Source organism: Mercenaria mercenaria, chromosome 3 (assembly GCF_021730395.1).
Source record: "Mercenaria mercenaria strain notata chromosome 3, MADL_Memer_1, whole genome shotgun sequence".
Taxonomy (NCBI): Eukaryota; Metazoa; Mollusca; class Bivalvia; order Venerida; family Veneridae; genus Mercenaria; species Mercenaria mercenaria.
The window spans coordinates 42,119,221-42,144,069 of record NC_069363.1 but is presented as its reverse complement, the minus strand read 5'-3'; the positions used below and the strand labels follow the sequence as shown (position 1 = coordinate 42,144,069).

General features: G+C 35.1%; 1 protein-coding gene across 3 annotated transcripts in view; it reads right to left on the bottom strand.

Moving 5' to 3' along the window:
* Window positions 1–11,698: 11,698 nt before the first annotated feature.
* Window positions 11,699–24,849, bottom strand: part of LOC123524978 (prostaglandin E2 receptor EP4 subtype-like) — a 75,915-nt gene continuing 62,764 nt past the window's right edge. For all 3 annotated transcript variants that reach the window (XM_045303634.2, XM_053538285.1, XM_045303633.2), the window contains exons 2-3: window positions 19,532–21,420; window positions 11,699–14,607 (exon numbers count right to left, since the gene is read on the bottom strand). In XM_045303634.2, coding sequence (XP_045159569.2) covers window positions 13,966–14,607; window positions 19,532–20,404 — 1,515 coding nt within the window. In that variant the 5' untranslated portion in view covers window positions 20,405–21,420 and the 3' untranslated portion in view covers window positions 11,699–13,965. The remainder of the gene's footprint in view (window positions 14,608–19,531; window positions 21,421–24,849) is intronic.

The window sequence follows — 24,849 nt, the reverse complement described above, 5'->3', positions numbered from 1 at the left end:
ATACTACGAGGATATTTAAAATGAAAGAAATACTAATATTTGCTTGTCAAGTAATATGCAAGCAGTATGAATTGTTATTTCATCAGTTATCATGAATTAGACTCGTCCTCACTTTTCGGCGGGAAATACGTTATCATTGGGGATTAGTATAATGTCATATTGATCCAATGTCTCAAGTTGATAGTTTGTTGAATCAGTAAACCCGTCGAACGGTGTTGATACATGTGCAAATGAACAGGTTCGAGACAGTAACTTTAGTAACAATTTACCTTGTGTATCCCAGGGCAGTACGTCTGTACCCGTAAATGTCATCCACTCACCCCCACAATATCCATTTCCCTTTCAATTTGCCCTTCCTCCTATTTTTCAGCAACCGGGTATATTACAAAGTCCTGTAAATCCAGGGTATGTAAATAGTCCAGTGCATATGCACTCAGCATTATTTCCAGGAATTCTTAATCAAACCAACTCGCATGTACAGTCACTACCTGAAACATCTGTTCCTGGTAATGTAGACGCAAGTGTTCCTAGCGTTATGAATACCCTATCCCAGGCAAGTCCGATGGAAATGCCCGGCACAAATTCTCAGGATAGCTTGTGCAACTCGCAATGTCCTTCAGTCACTAATACCTCCACTGTTGATCCGCAAAGTCAGCAAATGACCGACTCAGTGTTAAATAACACAAGCATGGTAAGCAGTGAAACCCAGCAAAATGTTAGAATGCAGTCTAATGTCAATGTCCCTGTTCCGCTGACAGACAGTAGTAATAGTCCAGTTAAAAAAGGCACTATCTCGCACAAACAAATTAGCACTGACAAGCAAAATACTGAAGAGACACAACTCAAATCTATTTTTGCAGACAATATATGTCAGTCACAGGCGGATAAACAGTCAACAAATTCCCAGACGAGGGGGCGTGCACGAAATTCTCGGGCTGTATCCAGGTCAGTGAATCGCTCAAATTCGGCTAAACCATACAGAAAGAACAGTTCAAGCACAACGCGTAGTAAAAATGACACGGTTTTACCCAGTGCTATAAATAGCACATATACACAGGTAGACAATTCAGCAGACGACGGATTTTCCCCTACAGGTGTGAAAGTAGGACAATAGGTCATTGACCAGAAGGTCTCGCTACGTTGTGTATTGTTGAATCAATCTGACTAAAGTACATCTCCTATTACGCTACGCATAGGATCTGAAAACGACCTATTCATTGCCTCGTTCTGACGGCCCTTTCACTAGCCAATCAGAGCCTAGCTTACAATATCTTGCAAATCTACCTCTAGCATTGACTTTTGATATTTACAATTCTTATGTCGTAATGTATCAGATAGCCGATTAGCTCAGTCGGTAGGCCACTTGCTTTGTAAGCGAGGGGTCCCGGGTTCGAGTCCTGGAATAACTGCATATTTTTCTTACTCTTTGACAATCGAACAAGTCGCCTGATTGGATAACATAAAAATAGCAATAATGGAAATCCAAAATATACAGAAGACGAATGTGAATGGGTCGTTCTCAGATCTTCGTTTAGAAGATCAAGTACTTTAGTCAGATTGTTGTTGAATATACAGGGTGTTTCGACAAGGCGAGCAAATAAATTATTATCACCAGAAGTACAGACTATTTTTAAAAATCATGATCTGATCTTACTCACTGAAACTTGGTCTAATGATTTGACAGAGCTACAAGTTGAAAATTTCGAACATTTTGTGTTACATAGAACGGAAAATAAGGAAACTGCCAAACGTTCATCAGGGGGTATAATAATATACTTGCGAAATGATTTTGTTTCCTCTGAGACTTTAGTATTTCAAAGTCAAGATGACATTATCTGTATAAAAATAAAGGGATCTAAGTTAGGCTTAGAGAATGATTTGTTTGTATGTTTATGCTATGTAATTCCAGAAAATAGTAGTCGTCAAGCAATGTCTGATTCGCATACCTTTGATAGACTTTTAGAACACATTGTAAGTTTAGATTCGAAATACGAAAATGGCTTTAATTTCCTACTTTGTGGTGACATGAACTCGCACACATCTGATTGTGCAGATTTTGTAGCGGATGACAATTTTTCACATAATGATTTTTTACCTGACGATTATAATATCGATGAATATAAGCAACGTTATTCACAAGATAAAGGTCGTTTAAATAACAATGGTTTACTTTTATTGGATTTATGTAAGCAAACTGGTTTACGTATTATGAATGGCCGGATTGGCGATGACAAGAGTATTGGTAGGTATACATTTGTTGGCAGCAGAGGGTCGAGCGTAGTGGATTATGTAATCAGCTCGCAAAATTTATTTAAATATGCTAGATTTTTCAGAGTAGAGGAACCAAATATATTATCTGATCATTGTTTGGTCGATTTCACTTTTGTATTTAATAAGTCGGATTTAAACGGTATATGTAGTGATAATCATTACGAAAAGGTGAATTATAAATATAAGTGGAATTGTGAAAATACAAACGAATATATAGAAAGTCTTTCTGCTACCGAGACGAGAATTAAACTTGATACATTTAAACAAAGTATTCACGAGTGTGTAAACAACACTGATATTGATTCTTGTGTTAATGAATTTGCCAATATTGTAGATGAAGTTGTCTCCCCCTTATTTAAATGTAGTTTAGACAGTAAACGGTCTAATATTTGTGTTGCCGCGGGCCAGAAATGGTACACAACAGAATGTGATGATAAACGCAGATTGTTTCATGCGGCCTTAAATCTATACAGGAATGAAAAGACAGAAACAAATAGGCAAAGCATGGTTGAAGCCCGGTCACAGTATAAATCTTGTATAAGGAAAGCTAGATGTGAGTATGATAAAGATGAAACTTGTAAATTGTTAGAGGCCAGATATAAAAATGCAAAGTTATATTGGAAAATGTTAAAACATTGTGCAGGTGTCAAAGAAACAAATGTTTCACTTGATGTTTTTGAACAGTATTTTAAATCAGTAAATAATCCTGATGACCATTTTTTCAATGCAGATGAAGATGTATTACATTTTATTAATAGATATGAACAAAATGAGTTTAACATTATGTTTGAGGAGTTAAACGTTCCATTTACGAGTGATAGTTTATTGCAAGCAATTAATCAATTACGTTTAAACAAGTCTGGAGGCCCGGATTTATATCTTAATGAATTTTTCATACATGGTAAGCAAATTTTAACACCTGTATTGTTATCGTTGTTTAATAAAATTTTTGAAATGGGCTATTTCCCTGAAACTTGGTCTGAAGGTTTTGTTATACCGTTACATAAAAAAGGTAGTATAAATGATGAAAATAACTACAGAGGTATCACTCTACTAAGTACCTTAGGTAAACTTTTCACACGTTTGTTAAATAATCGCTTAAAGGATTGGGCCGAGCATTATGGAGTATATATAGAGGCACAAGCAGGTTTTCGTTCTAAATTGGGCACGATTGACAACATATTTGTGTTGCATGGTATTATCAATCATATGATTAACAGTGGTAAACAATTATATTGTGCATTTATTGACTTTAGTAAAGCGTTTGATTACGTAAACAGAGATAATTTATGGTCAAAATTAATTCAACTTGGTATAAGGGGCAATATTTTGAATATTATTAGATCTATGTACTCAACAGTGAAATCAAGAGTCAAGTGTTGTAACGAGTTAAGTAATAATTTTGAATGCACTTTAGGGGTGAGACAGGGTGAATGTTTATCTCCCTTCCTCTTTTCGATGTTTATTAATGATATAGAAGATATGTATGTTAAAAATGGTTTTGATGGCGTTGACGTTAATATGTTCAAAATGTTTTTGATATTATATGCAGATGATATAGTCATATTTGCAAACAGTAGCACAGAATTACAATCCAGCTTAGACCTATTATTAGATTATTGTAATAAATGGAAAATGGTAGTTAACATTGCCAAGACTAAAGTTATGATATTCAGAAAAGGTGGGCGTTTACCCGAAAACATAAATTTATACTTTAATGGTAATACTGTTGAAATTGTTAATAAATTTGTTTATCTTGGTATTGTTTTCACCACAGGTGGCTCATTTTCAGAGGCACAAAATACAATTGCTGGCCAAGCACTTAAAGCTATTTTTAAAATGGAGAAGTATCTATACAAATTTACAGATATATCTGTTAGGCATAGGTTAGAACTATTCGACAAATTAATATTACCTATTCTAAATTACGGAAGTGAAGTATGGGGGTTTAATCCAAGTAAATCTGTAGAACGGTTACATATGCAATTTTGCAAACGTTTGTTAGGTGTAAAGAAAAACACCCAAAATGACTTTATATACGGTGAACTAGGAAGAATGCCATTACAGAATATGAGATATTACAATATTATAAAATTTTGGATAAAGTTACTGACGTCCGATGAAAATAGATATATGAAAAAGGTGTATTTAATGTTGAAACAAGACATCATGGATCACCCAAACAGAAAAAACTGGTGTTCATTGTTAAAAGATTTATTGTGTACTCTTGGTTTTTATGAAGTATGGTTATTTCAGACCGTTGGAGACTCTACGATATTTTTGTATAATGTAAGACAAAGATTAAAAGATCAATTCTTACAAAATTGGTCTGGTTAGGTTAAATGAGTCCAGTAGAGCTTTGTTTTATAGATATATTGCTAATCATAGATTTCAACCATATTTGGATATCGTTAATGTTAAGAAATTTCGTATATATTTCTCACGTTTACGTTTATCTTCTCATAGACTGTTCATTGAAACTGGTCGTTGGACCAGACCTGTAAGCACCCCAGTAAACGAACGAAAATGTAACTTATGTAACAGATTAGAGGATGAATATCATTTTATTTTAGAATGTGTTTTGTACAATGACCTAAGAAAACAGTTTATACCAGCCTATTATTTCAGGCGACCAAATATGCAGAAATTTATTGAATTAATCATTACAGAAAATAAACGTGTCATAAGAAACTTAAGCAGTTATGTAGAAAAGGCATTTGCAGTTAGAACAATGGAACTTTACAGAGGCAACACTTTTTAGAAATCAACATATTACGTTGTCTAAGATATCTAACTGATCTATAGTTTATAACAATATATAAAGATACTTATAGACTCATTGAGTGTATGTATACGCATCATTACTATGTTTGGTAGATACACATATATTTCGTTATGTTGTTTAAATACATAATTCTACGAATGAATTTATAAAATATTTACATAGTAAAAATTTAACGTTCTGTATATCTACTGTATTTATTTGTTTGAGGTTCGTTTATTGTAAAATACAGACGTCACACCTTGTTAGTTTCGCTTTCGAGCAAGACGTGACTGTATGTCGTGCTAATAAACTCATTGAGTGTACGTAGACGCAATATTACTACGCTTAGTATATGCGCATTTATCGCATTATGTTGTTCCACTCCAAAATTCAATAAATGGACATGTTAAATATTTACATAGAAAATATATTGTTCCGGGTATCTAATGTATTATTTTGTCTGATATTTAAAAATTTTAAAAATCCAGATGTCACACCTTGTTAGTTTTCGTTTTCGAGCAAGTTGTGAGTCGATCTGGAACTTTGGAATATTAAGAAATGACAGAAACATTTATAAAAACATTTTAATAGAAAATATTAGTTTTGTACGTGTGATATACAGAGCGTTATAATTCAGATTGTGTGTGAACTGGTATTTTGCATGTATATTCATAATGTCTTATTGGATAGAATGTTGTTGGTAGATAAGCTTGTTAAATAATAATATTATTATGAGAAATTTACATATGTCATTAGGATATATACGTCTTTTACATGTCGCCATATTTATATGTATTTGTTGTATTGCCTCATGGGTCTCAGACCTTCTGGATGGAAATAAATAAAACTATAATGTCATATTGATCCAATGTCTCAAGTTGATAGTTTGTTTACAATTTAACGCTTGAGATAAACTTATCGTCCCGGCTATAAATATATAGGGAAGTAGTACATGTGATGCTTTTAAACATGGCCGAAACTCTTTCAATTAAACCGAGCAAAACAACAGTATTATGCCATCCTTGTTCAAAGAGAAGTAAACGCTCGGATGCTGTGATTTATTGTGCAGACTGTGATGAAGTTCAGTGTTCTGTCTGTGCCAAGGATCATGAGACTTATGTTGTTATGGGACATCATACGACAGTTGATATCAATGAGTGGAGAAAATCTAATGATTTCCTTGACTTAGCAAAGATTAGCCAGTGCGAAACTCACGGATTGTATTACGAATTTTACTGTGAACACGACAGTAAGTTATGCTGTAGAGAGTGTTTAAGCCAGTTTCATCATTCCTGTCGCAATGTATCGAAAATAAGTGCAATACATCATGAAATACCAACAACAGAAACCGGAAGTGTTGATTTTAAATTCAGAAAACTGTTAGAAGAAACGGAAAGAATATCCGTTCAATACCAGGAAAATAAAGACCGCTTTAAAAGTCGGGTATCAACGTTACCTGATAACATAGATGCTATGCGAAAGAAAGTTCTTGAAACATTTACCAGGTTTGAAGAGAAGATAATTGAGGAAGCGAAAATGTTTGAAGCTGCACAAGTTAATGCAATGGACGAAATTAAACGTCACACATCTGAGGTTGCTAGTGATATTCAAAACACGTTGACCAATGTTAAATGTTTACCACAGTCCATGACACCGTCGCAGCATTTTATTTTCAAGAAAAAGATGGATGAAGTAATGAAAGATTACAAGAGAAGAATAGAAATACAAGCAGCTAGTCTGAGAAATCTTGACAAGGATATATCGGTTCAGTATTCAGATAAACTGAAGGACTTTGTTCTGTCTTCGCCAGCTGACTTAGGATCAATCCGCACAGACCAGGAAGAACAAGGTTCTGACCATCTACCGGAACCGAATGCAGTTGAGTTTAAACATGTCACAGCTGTTAATCCCCATTCTCATCATGAACATTTGAATCCTCTGTACACAGGTATGGACTTCCTCCAAAATGACAGACTTGTGTTAGCCGATAATATGAACAAGAAGTGTGTTATCATGAACACAACATTGAAAGTCATAGGTGAACAGCGTCTCCGATATGCACCACAGAATCTTTACGTATTCGGTAATGATGAACTTCTGATTTCAAGTGGAGAAAGGCAGTTTATTGACTTTTTTGAAGTAAATAAAGAAAATATTTTAATTCATATTAAAAGAATTCACACTCTTTTGCCCTGTGACTCAATGTCAGTGATAACTGACAGAACATTTGCTATAGGTATAGCAAGTGGAGACAGACCAGTTTGCAAACTTGCAGATTTTGAACATTTTTCAGATTTCAATGTCGAGTTTGAAAGAGAACGTTATAAATTAGGAGAAACAAAGTGTGTTTATTGTCCTAGGTTGGAAATATTAGTATTGACAGATAAAGTCACAAATACCATTTCGCTTATAAATACCAGAACTGGTGAAAAGACCCATGTAAAAGATAAAGTTATCAAGGGACCTCGATGTGCTGTTATCGGGAAAGATGAGTCAATTTTTGTTTGTTGTGAAGGATCTTGTTGTTTAGTTCAGTTATCACCATATGGGGAAATTCTAAGCTTCAGAAAGCTGCGAATGAGTTTTCCTTACTCAGTTTGTATCTCAAAAGACAAATCCAAAATTGCAGTTTCAAACAACTGTGTAGATGATTGCAAACTTCAAATATTTTCTCTTGTATGAATAAGGGGGGAGATACATATAGCATTATGCAGATTGATTTATTGTTTGTGTAATGTCCTGTATTGTTTTTATCAGCGTTTTCCTTTGGAATTTATATTTACAAAAGGTGCTTATTTTGACAGAGAAAAATCCTTTCAATTTTATAACCTGAAAAACGTTGACTTCCATGTATTTTACACGCACCACCCTGCCTTGCAAAACAAGCATGATTATGTCAGAAAAAAATGTAGACGTATCTACGATTTACTAGCTCGTACATGATACGGTATGGCTTAAAAACTCGTACGCAATAAGGGTATTATAGCCTCAGGGGGAATGGTGTTGTTATGACTATTTGTTACTATATTTCTTGATTTGAGCAGACATATTTCTGATCACCACTATCCACAATATCAGTGCGTTTGTGTACACTGTTCATTCTTCCTATTCATGAGTTCTCAGACAATGTAGATTCCATTAAAGTTATCATTTTTATCTACGTCATAAAAAGTATTCATTATTATCTACACATTTCCTTTCGATTGTTTCTCACTAAATTGTGTTTAATTGCATTGTTTTTATTATTTTTGTGTCTGTTTAGTTGTGAATAATTTGTATGACAAATCTGTCACAATATATTAATGTTTTTCGTCTTTATTCTTTCCTCTTTATGTCTTATCATAACGTGTTGTCTTTGCAGTGTTTACATTTTCGTATAATTTGTTGTTATGTTTTCTTAAGTCTATTTCTGTTATTATAAATATTTATTTTCATGCAGACGTAATTACAAAAACTGTTGCATTTTAAATGTAAACTACCGCTTTCATTTTTGGGTTTTGGGTTTGCGGATAACAAATAACATTTATTCTTTAACCATTTGTACATTTGCGTTTTTTTTTTAAATTCATGTCCTATGTGACATACTAAGGTCATTATGTCGGAGGACCATATGCTAGACTGCTTTCATCAAAATATGTCACTGTCGTTAAGTAAAGTTATCATAACTGTTTTAAGTATTGGTATCATTATTAAGAAACATAGAATATAACATGAAGAAGATATTAATTTCACGAAGCCCTTATAATTATGTGACTCAATCAAAACATTTTTCTTTCGTTTTATGTAACAACACGTTCAAAGTTGCATGTGTGTGCAGGGATGGGGGTTGGGATGAACTGACAACATTATTATTATTTCATTATTTTTATTAACAATAAGAAGTATTTTTATTGCAATATATAGTAGTCGCAACTTGACCGCGATGGTTGACCTTAGGCTGATAATTCATATCGATTATTTCATTGTAGAAATAAGGGGTGCTTAGGGTGGCCGTGTATATCTAAATGGAATGAGTTTGTATACCGCGTTTTACGTAGACACCTTTTCAATAATAGGTTGTGCCTCGTTATGTATTATAATACAAAGGTCAACCATCGGGGTCAAGTTGCGTCCACTATACTGGTAGTCAATTTTATTTACAATTAGACCCATCAGACTCTCTTACTTAATAAAGTTTCCGAGTCAAAATTAAAGGGAAAGTATTCTGAATAACATGCGCATACAATTAGAGACGGATTTACTGCTCTTCGTATAAGCTTTACGCATCAATTGAGTTTTATTTTAATTTTATTCCAACTATTTACGTTAAGTGCGAAATTAATTGCTAGTTATGTAGATGGGCATTTTGCTTATTGGGCAATGCGATCTTCTATGATGTTAGTTTATGATCGCATGCGGTAATTTCAAAAAGGCACGCCTCCCGATTTCTGTTAAGTGCTTTCATTGTAAATAACATACTTTATCCAAACGGTCTAAATCGAAAATTACCATACAGCTACCTTTTATTGCATTAGAGATGTAGTGGCGATGTGGGTCGGGATGTGCAGATATCTGTGTCGATGTATGATCAGTAAACTTTGTGTGGCGTCAAAACTTCGTTTCCGCTCCATAGTTAGAGTTAGGAGTGACCGATTGCAATGAAACTTGGTATAAAGGAAGGAGTTTGAATTTTTATTATTTATTATTATACCAGATTTATATAGCGCCCTTAACATGATAAACGCGTTCAAAGGCGCTTTACATATATTAGCGCAAAGGCAGCTACTCAGGTCGTCAAATGCACCCTCTACTAGTATAGACACAGGGCGATCTGACCAGAGGGACAGTGTGAGACAGAACCCCCAGAACAGAGAGAGGAGAGAGAGGGAGAGAGAGAGAGAGAGAGAGAGACGCCGGTGTATAGCACCGATACACACGAAGCCGTCTTTCCTGGGAAGAACCGGTACAAGCTTCTTAGGAACTGCATAAAAAACGGTGTCCGCTCAATATCTTTCGAGGGAAATAATCTATTGAAATAAAACTCGGCCTAAATATAGCTTAAAAGTAACACGTTTATACTGTATATGAAGTTAGTGAGGTAAAGTTCAATGTCAGCATCACTAAATTAGTCTGCATATTTAGAAAATTCTAACGTGGCGCAATGGACTAAAGCGTTAGTCTAATGTACCTTCCGTAATGTTAAACAGACGTTTAACATTTCAAATTCAGATCCGGGCCTTACCATTTTTTTTTGTGCTGTAGGGTCAAGTTGAAGGTCACTGTTACTAAAAATACAAAAACTTTCGGCTAAATAATCTGAGTTTAAAGTGACCGATTGCAATGAAACCTGGCAAGTCGATAGCTTGCATGCAACGGGAGCTTGGGACTGCATATTGGGTCACTAGGGCTAAGGGTAATGTCAAAGGTACTTAAAAAAAGAAAAAAAAAGAAAACAGTTTCCGCTCAGTGACTCGAGATAAAAGTGACGACTGCAATGAAACTTGGCGTGTAGGTATCTTATTTAAAGATAAAGCTTGGGATTCTATATGGGATCACTAAGGTGAAAGTCAAGGTCACCTTTATTAAAACAGAAAACACAGTTGATAGCTAATGTCTTCAGGTATGACGTATGACAATGAAATATCTTTGCTAGCTATATTTTAATCCATGTAATGCAAATTCAGGTCGAACATTTGAAGATTAAGGGTGACGGAACTACTTTTTGTACTCAGCACTTCCTCCAAATGACATTTACCATTACATCAAAGTTTATTACATTCCTTAGAGAAATTGCAAAGAAACAAAATAGTAAAAAAATAAAAAGGAAGTTAATTTAAAATTTACTCAAGATAAAGTTATAGTTCTTGCGCTCAGCATTTTTCTATCGTCATTAACATTATTTTCCGGACAAAGCTTATGACGGTGAACGGACGTGTGGCATTTCTGTTTATTACATTTCACTGAATTATCGAAATATTAGAATAAATATGTCTGGTATTTTCACAGTGAAAATATCAAGTATCTTTTTCACTGGCAGGAAACTATAAACTATGGGGCATAAAAATAGTAGTAGGCCTAAATGGTATATACAATTTACGTCAAAGGCTGTGTAAGGTAATTAGTGCACTCATGCGAATCTACGTCAGCTATAAATTTATGTATATAATCTTTTCAGTCTTTATGGGTTTTCCCTTCATCCTTTCAAAATTTGAAAATTATAAGCGTTATAAACATTAAATGGAGGCTACGTAATTACGCAGTATGAGAGTGTAATAAAATTTATTTGAACCTAGAATAACTTTAAAACTAATAGAAACTGTTTATAATACTGATTGAATGATCGCGAAATTGCTGAATATGTAATGTGTACTAACGGTTTTTGGTTTATTTTACATAAAATTAAGTAGGTAACATTTAAATGTCTTCATTCTCATTTTCCGCTTCTGTCTCGTCAAAAGTTAAGTAAAACAGCGTTAAATTATGCCATTCTGAGGAAGCAGTTGTTAAAAGCTATTTCAAACAATTAACTTGAACTTCAAGAAAAAGAAAAGGCTAACATGCGCTTCATAATGCACTACAAACATTTATCTATTCAACTGCGGCAACGATCAAATTCTGCCTCTATCGGTCAGAAGCCAGCGCTACATCAACAATACTTATCTACAATTATAGACCAACACTGACTAAGAAAGTTATTTTATTTGGCTTGTAGAATGAAACAAACAAACAATATGAACAATAGCAATACAAAGTGTGATTGTTTTAAATACATAAAACTAAAATCCTTTACATTGCCGTTGAATATTTTTAAATTAGCACTGTCACTTTCCACAACATTTTTCACTTTTCAGTTTAAGCGGAGCTACCAGGAAATTTTTGTTCAAGTTTCGTAAAGCGTCTATTTACTTAAATAACTGAATAGAAAGTGACAGACAAAAATCACGATATATAGTAACTATACACTGAGGTAATAGACACTAGAAAGGTGTTTTAGTAAAATAAAGAAAACCGAATATATCAAATGCATCAAAATTGTTAAGACTATCTTCGGGAATAGAACAATGTGGAAATAAATTTCAACACATACGGTAAAAAGAACTTTATCAAATCAAGTATTGAGAAGTTAAAATTATATGAATAAGGAAATGTGTAATTCATAAATGGTGTGACGTTTTGTCCAAATTCAACCAGCGGTTTAGTAAAAGATCTACTGTTAATGTTTCGTAATTTAAAAGAAAACACCAAAAAAGTATAATTGAGCCGCGCCATGAGAAAACCAACATAGTGGCTTTGCGACCAGCATGGATCCAGACCAGCCTGCGCATCCGCGCAGTCTGGTCAGGATCCATGCTGGTCGCAAAGCCACTATGTTGGTTTTCCCATGGCACGGCTCATATAACAACATGATAAAAAATCAAGTAAACTGAATACGATGGTAAAATGAAAAACTACAATTCCATCTTAATATTGCAATCATAGTTCATCAAAATCCGACCAGCGGTTTAGCAGATACAGCAAACAGAATTCCATGTCAAAGGGCAATTACTCCTGAAATAAATCATCGAACCGGAACATGACAGTATGCGAACCTGTACCTCATAACAATAATTGGTGTGAAGTTCTACCCAAATCCGACCAGCGGGTTAAGAAGAATTGTGAATTCATAAAATGGCAATAACGCTAAGAAACACCATCAAGTCAAAACATTACTTCTCCTCTGGTTTAGGACGAGATGAGCTCACAAAATAAACTAACCAAAGGGCAGTAACTGCATGTAAACCAGTGAACCAGAGCATGGCGACGATATGAGCAAATGCATTCCGAGAGTTTTTCTTAAAATACGACCAGCGGTGTGAGAGAAGTGAAATCAAGACATTTTGACTCCGAGACGAATGGACGGCGGGACAAGTCAGCTGTTATATATATATATATACTAAGTAATTCATGTGTTATGCCATTTTCATTCTTTTAGATGTATAGGAAATAAAATTCAGAACACTTTATAGACCTTTTCAAATATAATTTTAAATTAACAAATAATAACAAACAGAAATTTGAAATAAGCTAGAGAGCGAGAGCTTTTTATAGTCACAACGACATTATTTAGATCACATGGCAGCTTTTCAAAATAAAAATGGTGGAGGAAGCACCAAGATGGCGCTCCATATTCTGTGTCAGGCACAGAGGGGTATCTAGGTATAACCAGAGAAAAAAGTCATGAAATGACTTTTGAACTAACTTAGATGAGGGGCAAATGAATCGATGTCAAAGACCCCAGAGACAAAGTGATGTTGGAAAATGATAAAATGTACAATATAAAAAATGAAATTGACTATACGGAATAAACTGTCATCTTCGTTTAAAAGGAGTACGAGCTACAGCATGGAAAATATGATAAATAAATGTTAACATTTGAAAGATTCAGTTTTCATTTTCTAAAATTAATGGAATGATGAAATAAATTCAGTTTTGTTTTCGACTAGTAAATCATGAATCAATGTACAATTCGTCTGTCACAAAGTTAAACAGCTGACATATATATCCAGAAAACTGAGATTATAACCTCATATCAAATAAATGGTTTTTGGTCTGTATTCGTGAAAGAAACTCATTTACCGAACAGTAAACTCTATCCTGTCAATAGAATATCCCTTCTACATTTATGTAAGATGAATGAACGTCAATGAAACGAGTGTTATACGATATTATGCTCTTTCTCATTTGTTTGTTAGGACTGTAATTTAGGGGAAATCTTACGGATTTTTTCTCCTGAAATTATAGACTATTGTCTCAATGCGTCACGAATGTCATTTGTTTCATTACGAAAGACGGAACAAAACCTTTAGACGAATGTACAATTATTCAAATACTGAGAACAAAGTAGCACATATTTCATGACTGGTAACAAATTGTATGATTGTGTCATTTATATCACTTTTAGAATGTCTGTATCACACACTGTCTACTTCAGAGTAGTCATCAAATTCTTCATCCTCCACCAATTTGTTACAGATCTGGGTTTCCAGTTCTTCAAAAGAGGATGACCCATTGCAATAAAATTTCACGCGGGTGTCCTTTGTTGTCGGCTCCTGACAGACGACATCTGTATCCATAGAAGCTTGTCTTTTCAATTCAAGTATCACTTGGGAGCGTCTATCAATTTGACTGGAATTTTCTTTACTTGAATCTGGTATCACAACGTTTTTCATAACATTCATGACAAGATTGTTTGTAGGACTGCTTGGCGCAGAATATATTGAATTTTTCCTATAATCACTATAAAAACTTCCAGCCCTTTGTGTCTGCGGAGGGTCGCACAGACAATGCCAGCAAAACGCACAACATGAATATTGCACATCATTCGCTAATACAGCAGACGAGTCTTGTCGCATGAATTTACTTGTTTCACTATCCTTTGACTGTTTTGAGAAAAGTTTTTTCAGTGTATTTGCCACTTTCCAGACGACTTCTCTCCGAAGCAGGATATAGACCCAGGGGTCAAGGACTTGGTTCAGGGACGCAAACCGTATCATTAATAAGTCTGTCCGTAAATTTACTGGTAAAAGTTTGGTCTGATTTATCAAAATTCTTATCTGAAAACAAAATAAAAAAAGATAATTACTTTCATATCACGAATGCTTAAAGGACATACCTCAGGTTTAAGGTCAATGCAGTTTTTAAAATGAAAAATCGTTTTTATTGATATTTTCTGTTTTTGCTGTAAATAATAAGGGAAATAGTATGGATTCCGTGAGTTCAAGGCGATACACATGTACATCTAATTTGAAGTACTGAGAAATCTCGTGATCTTTAGTCACGCAAAAGAAAAATGATGTAAATAGACTTTTTATTTTGTATTTGGTGCACGTAGACATGTATTCAGTCATATCAGCAGTTAATATAAGTAGCATCAATTTTTTCTAAGCATAACAGTATTTCAAAAAGACATATAGATGTAAGTTTTTAAATGTTTAAGTTGTTCTCAATTATATATTCGAATAGCTGGGCGTGAAACATCAAATTGTGGCCAAAAGGAATCACTGATATCATAAACATGTATTTCTTCAGCAGACACATTTTCGACGTTTCTTCTTTCTTAGGTTTAACATAGCCTAAATATAGTTTATTCATTTTAATCTATCTGACCAACTTCTATGGCACACCATTTGTCCAATAATTTCGTGAACCCAAGTTCATGGTCGAAAAACTAAGAATAACGATCGATAAACTAGGTTTTTCGAACGTAAAACCAGGTTTTTCAAATACTAACCTACATTTTCGAGCGAAAACATAAGATAACGGGCGTAAACCATAGTTTACGCTCGTGAACCCAGGTTTACGTTCGATAAACTAGGTTTCTCGATTGAACTTTGAATTTCGGTCGTTATCCTAAGTTTAAGAGCGTGAACCTATGTTTACGGGCGCAAACCTGGGTTCACGAGCATAAACCATAGTTTACAAAACGTGAACCTATGTTAACGACCATGAATTTAGGTTTACGACCGTGAACAAGTGTTTACGACCGTAAACATAGGTTCACGCTCGTGAACATAGGATAACGACCAAAAATCATAGTTCTGTTTCGAGAAACCTACTTTAACGTTAGAACGTTAACCTAGGTTCACGTTCGTTAACTATGGTTCACGCTCGTAAACCCAAGTTCACGGTCGTAAACATAGGTTAACGCTCGTACACATAAATGCACGTTCGTAAACTATGATTCACGGCAAGCCAATTATCCAATAATTACGTTCTTGGTCGAAAAACTAGGATTATCGAATACTAACCTGTATTTTCGAGCGAAAACAAAGGATAACGGGCGTAAACCATAGTTTACGTTCTTGAACCCATGTTTACGTTCGATAAACTAGGTTTACGATTGAACCATAAATTTCGCTCGTTATCCTAAGTTTACGAGCGTGAATCTATGTTTACGGGCGTGAACCTGGGTTCAAGAGCGTGAACCTATGTTTACGACCGAAAATCATAGTTTTGATCGAAAAACCTAGTTTATCGAACGTAAACCTAGTTTCGCGCTCGTATACCCAAGTTCACAGTCGTAAACATAGGTTTACGACCGTAAACTATGGTTCACGCCCGTAAACATAAGTTCTAGTCCGCTCGTAAATCTAGGTTTACGTTCGTAAACATAGGTTCACGGCCGTAAACATAGGTTCACGGTCGTGAACCTATGTTCACGCCCGAAATTGATAGTTGGTATATCAATCGTAAACCATGGTTTACGTTCGATTAACTAGGTTTCTCGATTGAACTATGAATTTCGGTCGTTATCTTATGTTTACGAGCGTGAACCGGGGTTCACGGGCGTTAACCATAGTTTATTACGAACGTGAACCTTTGTTTACGACCATAAACTTGGGTTTACGAACGTGAACCTACTTTTACGAGCGTGAACTACAGTTTACGACGTTATCTTATGTTTTCGCTCGAAAGAATAGGATTAACATGCTTTAACGTTCGAAAAACCAAGTTTATCGATCGTTAATCCTAGTTTTTCGACCGTTAACATGGGTTCACGTAATTATTGGACAACTGGCATAAGTGTCACGTCCGTAAACTATGGTTCACGGTCATAAACCTAGTCTCACAGTCGTAAACATTGATGCACGTTCGTAAACGGAGGTTCACGCTCATAAACATAGGTTCACGGCCGAAATTCATAGATAACTTTATAATCCTAATCTATCGACCGTATACCATGATTTACGTCGTTTGATAAACTAGGTTCCTCGATTTAACTACGAATTTCGGTCGTTATCCTATTTTTACGGTCGTTTTCCTATGTTTACGCTCGTGAACCCCGGTTTACGTTCGTAAACCATAGTTTACGAACGTGAACCTATGTTTACAACCGTGAACTTGGGTTTACAAGCGGGAACCTATGTTTAAGAGCGTAAACTATGGTTTACGGCGTTATCCTATGTTTTCGCTTGAAAAAATAGGTTATATTTGAAAAACCTGGTTTTACGTTTGAAAAATTAGGTTTATCGATCGTTAATCCTAGTTTTTTTTTTTACCGTGAACTTGGGTTCACGTAATTACTGGACAACTGGCGTGCCAATTGTCCAATAATCATGTGAACCCAGGTTCACGGTCGAAACACTAAGATTTACGATCGATAAACCAGGTTTTACCAACGTAAAACCAGGTTTTTTGGATACTAACCTATAATTTTGAGCGAAAACATAAGATAACGCCGTAAACCATAGTTCACGGTCGTAACGAAGGTTCACGCTTGTAAACCCAAGTTCACGGTCGTAAACGTAGGTTCACGCTCGTAAACCATAGTTTACGGGGTTCACGAGCATAAACATAGGAAAACGACCGTAAACATAGGATAACGACCGGAATTCCTAGTTCAATCGGGAAACCTAGTTTATCAAACGTAAATCATAGTTTACGGTCGATATATTAGGATTATAAAATCAACTATGAATTTCGGGCGTGAACATGGTTATTCGATCGTGAATCATAGTTTACGGACGTGAACCTATGTTTACGAACGTGAACCATAGTTTACGGACGTGAACCTATGTTTACGAACGTGAACCTATGTTTACGAACGTGAACTTGGGTTTACGAGCGTGAACCAAGGTTTACATTCGATAAACTAGGTTTTTCGAACAAAACTATGGTTTTTGGTCGTAAACATAGGTTCACGATCGTAAACTATGGATTTCGCTCGTGAACCCAGGTTCACGCTCGTAAACATAGGTTCTTGCTCAATCGGAAAACCTAGTTTATCGAACGTAAACATGGGTTTAAGAGCGTAAACTAAGGTTTACGCCCGTTATCCTACGTTTTCGCTTGAAAATATAGGTTAGTGTTCGATAATCCTAATTTTTCGACCAAGAACGTAATTATTGGATAATTGGCTTGCCGTGAACCATAGTTTACGGACGTGAACCTATGTTTACGAGCGAGAACCTATGTTTACGACCGTGAACTTGGGTTTACGAGCGTGAACCATAGTTTACGAACGTGAACCCAGGTTTACGTTCGATAAACTAGATTTTTCGATTGAACTATGAATTTCGGTCGTTATCCTATGTTCACGAGCGTGAATCTATATTTACGGTCGTAAACCCATTTTCACGATGGTAAACCCAAGTTTACGGTCGTTAACATAGGTTAACGTTCGTAAATCATGGTTCACGCACGTGAACCAAGGTTTACGCTCGTAAATATAGGTTCACGCTCGTAAACTTAGGATAACGACCGAAATTCATAGTTCAATCGAGAAACATAGTTTATCGAACGTAAACCTGGGTTCACGAGCGTAAACTATGGTTTACACCTGGTATCTTATGTTTTCGCTCGAAAATATAGGTTAGTATTTGAAAAACCTAGTTTTACGTTCGAAAAACCTAGTTTATCGATCGTTAATCCTAGTTTTTCGACCGTGAACCGGGGTTCACGTAATTATTGGACAATTGGCTTGCCATAGGCGTGCCATAAACGTCAATGATCAAAGAAATGCAAATGCTGAATATAAATACTCTTAACATTTGCTATAAGCCATTCTGCTTCAGTAACAAAAATACAGAAACTTATTCTGAACCAAATATTAATCTTTCGATGAATAATTAAAACCAAATTATCAAGTAAGAAATATTAGAAAATACAGAAATATTTACAGTACTCTACAGTGACTTTCAAAATGACATATTGGAGATCATTTAGTGACAGTTACCAAAGATACAGGTAGAATATCATTTAAGAAAAAATATATCCCAAGCAGCAATTTGTCCTTGAATAAAATCAATGCCTTTAGTTCAGATGCGAAGGAATTATACCACGAGTGATATAATAATAAGTATGTGGACGACAAATGATAATTTTATTCAAGAGCAAACACTGTTTGAGATATATTATTGTTTCGACTCTAACACGTTATCAAGGATTATTATCTATATCCTAAATATTTGTTTGTTTTTTTCAAGCGCCACTATGACGTTTGACGCTATGACGTCAAAATTATGACGTAGACTCAGCAAATGTCTATCCTGCCGACTTTTGGATAAGATAATTGTAGTACGTTTTCACTGTAATCATAGTTAGAATTCTCGAAATGTAGTCGTAATGGTTTATTCGTGACTTACATATTTATTTTAAATTATGTTGCTTTTGGCGCATTCTTCAGCTATAAGAGATATACAACCAACTTTTTTCGGTAAATCTAGTCAATTAATCACATTACTTCCGCTTGAATACGCGTTAGATAATGCCATAGCCATGTTTACACACTGATTCAACTTGACTGTATAACTGGTATTTTTTTGTCTTGATATTGTCAACAATACGAAACGTATACATTTCTTAATCGAGGTGACATCTAGCGGATTTTATAAAGATGATACCAAGTAAAGACAATAAACGTGGTAGGCATACAATATTTACAATAGGTCAGCTCCAATAAATAAAAAACAGACAAGAAATTGAGAGGTGATTAGCGAAAAGTACAATGTCCAATTTACTTGATGGACGCATACTTACCATTAATGGAAGGTAACAAGAGCTGAACACAACAGTTATTCCAATAAGTAGGACAGCCATTTGGCATTCAGTGTATCGTCTGCTATATCCGGAAAAAGTCCTCGAGTCTCTGCTATTTTGGCGGGATATTCCTCTCATTTTTGTTTGAAAAAGCGTGTACAAGACAATGCCATTACATGTCACTGTCACAGAAATTGTCAATAAAACTAATATAGCAAATAGACAATTAAATCCCCTGTGCGCGAGGTTATCCGTATAGTAATCAAAGAAGCACCAAGTGTAAGGATACTGGAGTACTATTTCACCAAATCCTATTAGCGGCAAGCTAGCGATTAATCCTGAAAATAGCCATGCACTAAACAGAAACACTGTTGCATGTTTCTTCCGTAATTGAGCATAATATAGATAAGGATGTCTAATACATATTAATCTTTCAATCGCCATTATACAGACGATAGTTGTCGTAGCAACCCCAGAAAATATCATCATGAAACCGAAGTATTTACATAAAGGCGTTCCACCAATCCACCGGAAATCATTGACATACACAGCTATCACAACGGGACTGGTTGCAGTTGTTCCGATTAAGTCAGTCATCGTTAATCCTGCAACCAGTCTATAGAACAGCTTCCGCTTTTGGTCGGACGGTGAGCGTTTTAGAACTATAAGCGCTAAAATATTACTCAAAAATCCAAACGTAAACAGTACACTAGAACTTATCACACTATTATTTTTCTTTACACTTGATATTTGAAAAAGATTCTCCGTTTTATTCTGAATTTCAGAGTCTGCCAGTCCAGCATCTTGAGAGACAAAGTAAGGGACTGTTCCATCTGTCATGTTTTCCATGACGACGATTTTTACGTGCATCATATTAAATAACTGTTACTGAACCACTCACAACAGATATATCCCGCAACCGCCTCCATGCTAAACTCTGTGCGAAACGCTTTGTTTCATTCTGTAAATTAATTCTAGGATAGCAAAGTTTGTTAATAGCTTACAGACGCAAAACCGTGTGTGTGCGTAAAGCCGACAGTGTAATATAACGGTTAACGTAACTAATCACTACAGATCAGTTACAGAATCTAAATGGTATTAAAATATGCCCTTTGATCTAAGGTGATCATGACAAACTGTACTATAAATATTTATTTAACAGTCCGCGCAAATACTTTTTTTTCATAAATATATCATCTTTTCCATATTTCTTATTTAAAACTAATTATCAGAGCCCCAAATGAATTTCACGAGATTTTCTATCTCATTATTCCATTTACTTCCACAGAGCGATTCCGGGTCTGAATTTCTCTTTCAATTACCTTTTCTTATATATTATTAATTATACTCCTTCCGTTATTATTAATTTCACTCCAACTACTTTTTTCAAAATGTCAGTCACTTATTTCAACAGTTTACAAAACAATCATTGACTTTGCCACCGTTTCACGTTTTATTGTAGCTTCCTTTATTTCATTGACATCTAGTAATCCAATATGTAACTTAATCAAATTTGTATATTTTGTCAAATTTCGCCAACAGTCCACTAAATAAGATTAACATTGTAGAATAAACAAATTTCTTGCCCGCTGAAGGACACAAATAATTGTATTTGTCGTATCCCTTCAGAAAATAGACCAATCCAATCAAGCGGTTTTCTGTCACCCTAGCTAGACCAGAACCAATGTCCTTTATCTATATATTAAGATGTTATCACAATATCCTGCAGCATTTTACTTCAATCAGGTGTGATCTGCAGTTCAACTGTCAATACACTTATCACATGCCCGCACGTCCGCAAGCGACATTGTACTGTTTGCGTTTTAAAACCGTTAGTAAGATAATATTCCAATATTGCTGTGTTAGTCGTTTTCTCCACGCGTCATTCCCTGGAAAAGAAAACAAGTTTTGTAAACATAACGTGTATACACATACAAGCGGCAGATGACAGGAAAAAGAACAATGCAAGTTTTACAATTACGTATCAAAAACAACAGCAACGTCATTCTTAAGTCACGTGTTTACTTCAATTCCTGTGACTATGCTCTTTCTGACAATGGTTTTAAGTGTAATGACATTTACGTTAATTTAAAAAATGTTTTGTGTTTCGAACAATAAGTAAGTAAGTAAAGTAATTAAATATTTTATTATTGTGACATGTAACATAATATATATATATAATTATATAACAATATTTCAGACATATCAAAAGGCACCCGGCCCAGTGGGCCTATAAGGCACCAAAGAATGAAATTCGTATAATACACGTGTGAAATTAATGGCTTACAATAATGTTTTTACAAGTGAAAGAAGTCAAGAGTTCAAAATCTTTATGAAATTTGTGTTCAACGAAACTTGAAAGGAAGAATGGAAGAACTGAATCAGAATGTACTGTGAAGCTAAACTAACTTCAACAATTAAATAGAAGACAAAACAAACAAACTGTTATAAACGCAAATAACAAAATAGCGTTTGTCTTAGATTGTCTGTTGGGATACATGTCTTCGCTTGTCTGTATGTCTGTTGGTTCACAATATGAAAGAAATGTCTTGCTATCTTTCAATCACTTAAGGTACAATTGTTTAGAAAAAAAGATATTTGAATGTTATCCGGGCGTGTTGGGAATTATCAATATCAGGTTGGTTCCCGAGCAGACCTAGGTTTTTTATTGTATACAACCATGTGGACAGATACATTATCGTCGGTCAGCACTTTTCGAGTAAAAGGTAGAAACCATTTAAAAACAGATTCCACACAAAATAAGAGGAAAATATCGGAATTGAACGGTCTCCGTGTGGAAGGATTTTGTCTGCGGAATGTCCTGTAACCAAACTAATGCAAAAGCAATGTATTTATAAAGCATATAGAAAAAAACTATTTACAGACTAATTAAGATAAAATTCATAATACTGATATTAATCCTAATTTAACATATGCTGTTTTCAAGTGCTGCGGGGTATTTTGGCAGTCATCATTCATTTTTGTTACTACCTCGATTTTTATCATCTGTGACACAATAACATAATGCAATGAAATACATGTATTACATGCACATACGCTTGCGTGTACACAGAAATATATTTAAAACATTATAACAAAAATGTTAAGTCACTTGTAACCTTCTTTTAACACACGCAATAACACTTAAAATGTTGAATAAACGCTTATTTCCGTAAACTGCTGCAAGTTAGAACGAAAAAGATTAAGCTATATATTTACGAATATATGAATTCACGTAAATGAGCAAGGAAGGATATATCCTATATACGCTAAAGTATTGAAGTTATAATCCATTAATGCGATTTTTGTGATCGCTATCAACGGGTTATAAAATAAGCATGAATTCGTAACTTAAATTCTGCATTTCATCTAAAACATGACAAATTGTATGTGATGCGGGGCGTGAAGATATATTTAAAAATTTAAAAATACAGAACTTAGGTCCGAGAAAGGACAAAACAATACCATGTGAGGTCGTTGATGAAAACGGTGGATTATTCAGGGATGAAAGTCTTGTTTTCAAACGCTGGAAGGCAGACTTTAGGACCTCTATAATCGTGACGATGACAGTGACTTTGATAAAACGCACTTTAATCGCTCGAAAATACACAAACAATTATTGGAACTTAGCATTAAAGACCCACTTTACACACCAAATTTACAGCTCAATAGAAACATATCTGTTGAAGAAATATCTGACATTATTATGCACGCTAGATCAGGATAATCCTGCAATTATGACAAGATCCCTTACGATGTCCTGAAATATCCCCCAACTATAGCGGTATTACAACTTGTGTTCGACGCCAGCATAATACCGTCCGTGTGGAGAAAGTCGATTATATACCCTATTCTTAAAGACCCTAGTTCAGACAAGAGAGTACCGTTACACTACAGAGGAATTAGTCTACTTTTATGTATCAGTAAGCTTTACAGTTCATTTATCAACAAGCAAATTCAATGAAATGGTTTGTGGTGAGGAATGGCAAAACAATATACCCGGCAAAAAGTTAAGGATGTTACTAAGAAGCAAATAATTTCATTAGTCAAAATCATTTTAACAGAAAATGAATGCTTTTTTTTTGGGGGGGGGGGGGGGGCAGTTGGGATGACCGGGTGAGGGTACAAAACTTCACATGTTGATTATAAATATTGATGGAAAAATAAAAATGGAAAAAATGGGGAGGGGAGGAGGGGGAGGGATGCATGATCAGGGTGGTGGGCATGCATGACTGAGTGGAGATTGAGGTGGGGAAAAGGTACAACTTTGCATGTTAAGAAAATATTCATGGAAGGTTTAAATAAAAAAATAAAAAGGAATGAATTTTTTTTTTTTTGGGGGGGGGGGGGGGGTTAGGAGGGGGAAGGGGTGTGACCAAGGCAAGGTGGTGACCAGGTGTGGGTACACAACTTCACATGTTTATAAAAATGTTCATAGAAAAGAATGAAAGAAGTTTAATGAAATTCTACTAATTGGTTGGTTTGTTATGTACAAATCTGTGGATTTTTAAACAATTAAAGGGCAATAACTCTAAGGGAAATTGAATCCAGAAAACAAAATTGACGAGCATCATCGCAGTATGCTGGTTCATGTTTATTTCAAGTTTTATGAAATTCTACCTGATAGTTACTGAGAAATGGCTGCGGACGGACATTTTTGGGCATTTTTCATTAAATCAAAGGGCAATAACTCTAAGGGAAATTGACCAATGAAAAAACAAACTTGACGGGTATCATCGCAGTATGTTGGTTCATGTTTATTTCAAGTTTCATGAAATTCTACCTGCTAGTTACTGAGAAATGACTGTGGACGGACAGACGGACGCACGGACAACGCCATTTCAATACCCCCATCCCGATTCACCGGCGGTGGATAATAAAAGACTGTCATATTACTTAGAAAGTAAGGGACTACATGCCGATGAGCAAAACTGCTTTAGGAAAAACAGATCTTGTCAAAAAACACTTGAAAGCATTATAAGAAACAACAAAAATGTTTTTACGGCCTTTATCGATTTGAAAAAAAAAATGTTTTGACTTCATAGACAGAGACATGCTGTTATACAAGTTACTTCTCAATAAAGTTGATGGGAAAATATACAACTCCATTAAAAGTGTTTGCGCCAGTTCAAGCTCATGTATCCGAATGAATAACAAGTTGACCGACTGGTTTGACTACTCTACGGTTGTTAAACAAGGATGCAACTTAATTCCTACACATTTTTCTCTATTCTCCATGACCTTGTCCAGAAAGTCAACGACCTTGAACTCGGAATGTCTATGGATGATTTTAGAGTGTCAATATTGATGTATGCAGA